The 5,670-nt window shown below is 45.4% G+C and overlaps 1 protein-coding gene across 1 annotated transcript; it reads left to right on the forward strand.

Annotated features, from left to right (window-relative positions):
* The first annotated feature begins 232 nt into the window (after positions 1-232).
* On the forward strand, positions 233-4,328 carry LOC125540932. The gene is made up of 6 exons (XM_048704452.1): positions 233-739; positions 1,429-1,487; positions 1,562-1,690; positions 1,806-2,993; positions 3,084-3,300; positions 3,409-4,328. Exons 1-6 carry the CDS (start codon positions 364-366, stop codon positions 4,143-4,145), a joined length of 2,706 nt encoding a protein of 901 aa, XP_048560409.1. The 5' UTR covers positions 233-363; the 3' UTR covers positions 4,146-4,328.
* Positions 4,329-5,670: the final 1,342 nt, after the last annotated feature.

Below are 5,670 nucleotides of genomic sequence, written 5' to 3' on the forward strand. Positions count from 1 at the left end.
TTACCATGGATGCAACACGCCCGGAGCCCTTGGACAGGACTACCCAATAGAACGAGGACCAAACTACCACATTTCTTAGAGGGAGGACTAAACTTCCACATCCCAGCTTTGGGCAAGCTTCACCCGAATTGGAAATCCTCAGAAGTTGAGGGCACCCTCCGCAAACCCACCAGCATTTCCTCCTATGAAATCCCCCCAATGCCCCATCTCTCAAATAGTGCATTCACAGGAACAACAATTTTTTCTAGAAATAGTAGTCCCTAACGAGCCCCCTGCCCCTAGCCCCCTCCTGATTGAAGCACCCTCCACCCTCCACCACTTCCCTGTTTCGCTATCGTCCACCGCCAGCCAGGTGAGAAGGCCATGAGTAGCTCGTGCTCTTCGGCAGCTGTGGTGGATGAGGGTAATGCCAAGATGGCAATGAGGGGCTGGGCCGGGTGGGAGGAGGAGATCGTGATGGAGGACAACGACGGCGAGGAGTGCAAGGTGTGCTACTTCCTCCGCTCTGTGCCGCCCCAAGATGGCGGTAAGAGCAAGAGGGATCTGGCGGTGGTGGGTAAGTATTGGGGACCTGGGAACATAGCCTACTCGGCGGACTTGGAGTTCCTGCAGTCCCTCAAGACGGCGCTGGAGTCTGGGTCGGCGTCCGCTAGGGTGGTGACGCTGGCGATGGAGACCACTCAGCTCAGGTGGAAGTCCAGGAAGGAGGTCATGGACTGGCTCACCTCGCTCGTCTTAGGTACTACGTGTTCCTTTTTTCCATGCCCTAGTGGTGAAATTTTCTCATGATTTTAGTACCATATGATTAAGCTAACAGATCAGGCAACTAGAATTTTCAGCGTCCATCTCCGACGGTCGATCTGAATGTTTGGTTAGTGTTTAGTATGTGTTTACATCTTGAACGCAAGATCCGATCTTGTGTTTCTAATGTTTGGATCTGAATGTTTGGAAGATTTTTAGCGTTAATACACATGTTGCTCCTATGTCCAGCCAGATTAGTATCTTCTCATGTTTCATCACATTTTTGTTCAGTGCCAATATCTATGACTATCTTGCAGGGCTATCCTTCTATCCCCTTCCTTTATTAGCACTACTCTTTGGGAATTTGACTAATTTAATAGATCCACTCCTTTTTGTCAAGACGACACATAACTTATTGTTAGATATCTTTTGTCTAATTTTTTAGATCAACTCCTTTTCTCGCGCATCACCTTATATGTGTTTTATCTTGGCTTGTTTAATTCCTGATGTATATGTTTGGTAATTTTCTAGATATGGTCTATGTGTTTCTTTCCTTTTGTGTTTGGTTAGCTTTTTTAGATTAGTGTTTTGTTAACTTATGTGTTTCCTCTTGTGTTGGTTTTGTCAGGCCAACATGATGTGGATAGAAATTGACTAACTTGCCTTCCATTGTTGTTGTCTTTGTAGATCCTCCATATGGAGCCTTTGGATTCACTTGTCCTGACAACCATGATGGTGCATCTAAGGTACATACTATCTCACAAGAGTCTTCCTGAGAAATGCTTCCTCCTAATGAAACTAATGTCTATTGTTCATTTAGGATACCCTCTCAACACTTGCTGCTGCTGGGGAGAACAAAGAAGGGTTCACATGGATATGCAAACTGCCCCATCTTGATCAGCATCGGAAGCATTACAAATCCTTTTGCCGAGAGGGAATGAGAATTTCGGTACGTGTTCACCGACGGTCCGCTTGTTTTCTTGTTTTTTTTCACATACGGACGGATCTATATATCTTGGTTTACATCTCTTATTAATTGTGTTGCGCGTTATATGTCTTTGTAGGTTCATGATTTTGTGTTCATCAAGAGTGGAGGGAGAGAGAGCCATGTTGCCTATGTGGAAGACATGTATGAAGATAGTAGCGCCAAGAACATGGTGTTGGTACGATGGTTTGAGGAACCTGACGGTGAACAGGGTGTTGTATTTCCCCCCGATCTTTATCGCAAGGAGATCTTATTTGGCTATGGGTTGCAAGATCTGAGGGTTCAATTTGTGGAGGGGGTGGCCGCGGTCCTGAATCCACAACACTTTGACATGTTCAACAAAATAAGTGGAGAGCACAGCAGCTGGCAGCCCTATGTATGCAGTCGGCAGATCGAAGATGACATTGTCGGACCCTTTGACATCACGCAGCTGCAAGGATATGCAAACCAGGAGATCGTAAAGGAAATTGTTGCCGTATCCTCGTCCACAGCGGTGCTGGCCAAGCCACGCAATAACAAAGGTAAAGCTGAAATTACTGGCATGGCCGCCGAGAACCATGTTGGTTCTTCCAGCACTGTCTTCAGTGACAAAACCATGCAGAAGCGGAAGCCACCTGCATGCAATGCAACTCCTTTCAGTTCCAGCTCTATTATCGGTGATGAAACCATGGAGAAGCAGAAGCAGAAGTCTCCTCCATGCAGCGCAACTCCTTCTAGCTATATTATTGATGACAAGACCATGGAGAAGCAGAAGCAGAACCCCCCTCCATGCAGCGCAACTACTTCCAGCTCTGTTATCGTTGACGAAACCATGGATAAGCAGAAACAGAATCAGAAGGAAATGCCCCCTCCCTGTAGCAGAACTGCTTCCAGCTCTGTTATCGTTGATAAAACCATGGAGAAGCAAAAGCAGGAGCAGAAGGAGATGCCCCCTCCATGCACTGCAACTCCACAAAGTGTCACCAATGACCAGACTATCGAAAGCAATTTCATTCCCTATAGCATGGTGAACTATCAGACCACCACGCAGAATCAGCCGCCACCAAGTGGTACTGGTACTAGTAATGCGGCAGCCAATGATGCATCAACCATGGTGACCCCTGAGAAGATGTTCCAGCCTGGTTGCTGTCTTGAAGCCCTGTGCCAAGACAGCGGCGTGAGGGGCTGTTGGTTCAAATGTGTGGTACTCAGGAGGAGGGAGAAAGATAACAAGGTCAGGGTGCGGTACCAAGACCTTTTGAATTCTAAGGATAAAGGACAACTCAAGGTTGGTCTTTCTCTTCTCTCTCTGGTAGTATCTTGCATGTTTTCATGATTAAGATGTATGTACTCAACATGAGTTTTTTTTGTTTTGTAGGAATGGCTCAAAGTTGCAAGAATTGCTGAACCTGACCACCTAGGCATACGCCTTACTGAAAGGCCCATGCTCCGCCCACAGCTCCCAACATGCTACAGGAAGGTCGAGCCTCCGGTGGCTGTCGGGGTCATCGTCGACGCGTGGCTAAATGGAGGATGGTGGGAGGGGATCGTGTTGCAGGAGGACAATGTTGATCACATCCTAGTTTATCTCCAAGGTGAACTGCCTGTCTACTCTCTTGATCACCTAGCTAGCAGTTAATAGTAGTATATATCCGGACAGGAGCTCTTCCTGATGCATGCATGCATGCTTGCGAAATTTCCAGGGGAGGGGATACTTGTGGAGCTCAAAGTAAACTCTCTACGAAAGTCATTTGAGTGGCGTGAGGAGCAATGGATACCTCTAGATGCAAGAAAAGATGTTGCAGCCAAGATAACCCTTGACCTGAAGAAGCAGAAGGGCATCCGGCAATCTGCAATGAAGAAGGATGGTGGGAGCTCTTCCAAACAGAAGGCTCAGAAGATGGGTGAGCAATCTAGACAGACGGCGGCGGCCGCAACACTCACAGCCGCAGAGCTGGCCGCACCAAGCCCAGGACTGTTGCAGCCTTGGGAGGAAGGTGATGATGAAACTGCAAACTCTACTCCTCAATGGAAGAGGTTCCTGGACCATAGCTACTCTTTCAAGGAAAAAAGACTGGAGGAGCAAGCTAAAAAGAACAAGGGTCCTACTGATGAAGCTGCAAAGCCAGTTATAGAGGAGGGAGATGGCATGTCCTGTGGCGATAGCTCACCTGATGCCAAGCGGTGTCGGGTTGATCCTACAAACTCTGATGGCCTGAATGGCGCTAAACACAAGGGTAAGGCTAGAAAATCTTCTTGCGCAAAGAAAATGGGGTCTTTGGAGGGCAGTAGCCAGGGAGACACCAGTGGCTCTACCTCTACTAGATGTGCTACGTCGGTGAACATCGTGCCTATGGAGGATATATGTATAACAAGTGGAGAGGCTCCTGTCATTGCTATGGAAAAATCGGAGGTGATCGACCTGACAATGTACGACTGAAGCTGGTAGCAGGATATGATGAAGTCTAGCCTCAACTTTCCATTCATGAACCACTGTTTCTCAAATATTTTGCTTATTCGCCTATCAGTGTGTGCTTTTTATTGCCATTATAGACAGAGATTTATATGTGCTCTCTGAACTTCAAATAAAAGGAGACATTTGTTGTCTGGTTGTCTATTTTGCTCCCCATGTCTAGTGTATGTCTACTTGTCAGAAATTCTTGCTTTTTTCAACTTAAAAAAATCTTGTTTTTTCTATCTTCCTAGAGTATGAGGATTGCACCGGCCAATTCCTTGCTGCACCGAATAGTGGCCTCCTGGCCTCGCTCGCAACACTATCCTGGGAGTCGATCATGAAGAGTTGTATGTACATGCCACACATCATCATATGGCTTTTTGGGTGCATATCCTATGGTTTGACCCATCCCAAAGGGTGCTCTATGCCAAAACATCCCGCCTACACAACATATATGATTGACAATGATCTAGAAAACATATCGTAAGCAAATTAAGGAGTAGTAGAAGAATTGAGTTGAAGCAAATCAAAGCACGAAGTGCGAAAGTACATATACAATGCACAACTCAGAAATTAATATCATGCATTGCACGCGCACCAGCAGAGGGCAAAAAAGGAAAGTTGCGTGGCAAAAAGGAAAGTTGCATGCACCAGATGGACATATATGGTGCAATATTACTTGGTGTAGGTGTACAGGACACATGGACAAAAATCGGTGGAATAAAGCTTACCTTTTGTTTCTTTGGAGGAGCATGAACGAAGAGGACGCGATATAGAAAAGCAATTACCTTGCAGAAATTAATGCGATACGCTATGGAGGATGGACGGATGAGGAGACGGAAACGGAAAAGTTGTATCCAACCTTTATTTTAGCCTGTTATACAAGTGTCACACCTTTGAGCAACGAAGGGGTGACACACCGGTTGCTATGACAATTGTCATGCCAGTTTAAAAGGTATGAGGTAAAATAAGAAAATAATTAACACGAGCATTTATTACAATAAAATTTCTAATACAGTTGGTCCAAAGTATACTATGCACATGCACGGGGCCACACCTCGATCATGCTCTTTGAGTGAATAGCAAATAACTTTGCTGTGACCATCCAATGTTTTTTATTTTTGACTCGAGAAATAAGAATGTTGTCATCCACATGTTTTACACTATGGCCCTTCATATATGATTTTATTTTGCTCCTTGCATTACTTTTTATAAGTATTTAGCCCTCTTTTGGTTCTGTTGAATATACTACACCTTCGGTCTATATATCAATGCCCCGTCAACCCCCCCCCCCCCCACAGTCATTTTATCCTTAGTAGCAACAATACAATACGTGCGTCGCTACCCCTTCTATCACGAGGTGAGGATACCACAAGATTGAACCCACTACTATGCACCACTTCCACTGAAGATCGATAGATCAACTTGGCCAAATAAAACCCAATATCGAAAATCATTACATAGCTATAACAATCATACATAATAAAGTTCATAAAAGACTCAATTACTT

Source organism: Triticum urartu, chromosome 2 (genome assembly GCF_003073215.2).
Source record: "Triticum urartu cultivar G1812 chromosome 2, Tu2.1, whole genome shotgun sequence".
Taxonomy (NCBI): domain Eukaryota; kingdom Viridiplantae; phylum Streptophyta; class Magnoliopsida; order Poales; family Poaceae; genus Triticum; species Triticum urartu.

Bases quoted from the DNA above. Each gene is read 5' to 3' on its own strand.
- LOC125540932 (XM_048704452.1), top strand. From the start codon at position 364: ATGAGTAGCTCGTGCTCTTCGGCAGCTGTGGTGGATGAGGGTAATGCC. The intron at 740-1,428 runs GTACTACGTGTT...TTGTCTTTGTAG, and splicing joins GCTCACCTCGCTCGTCTTAG to ATCCTCCATATGGAGCCTTT. The intron at 2,994-3,083 runs GTTGGTCTTTCT...TTTGTTTTGTAG, and splicing joins AGGATAAAGGACAACTCAAG to GAATGGCTCAAAGTTGCAAG.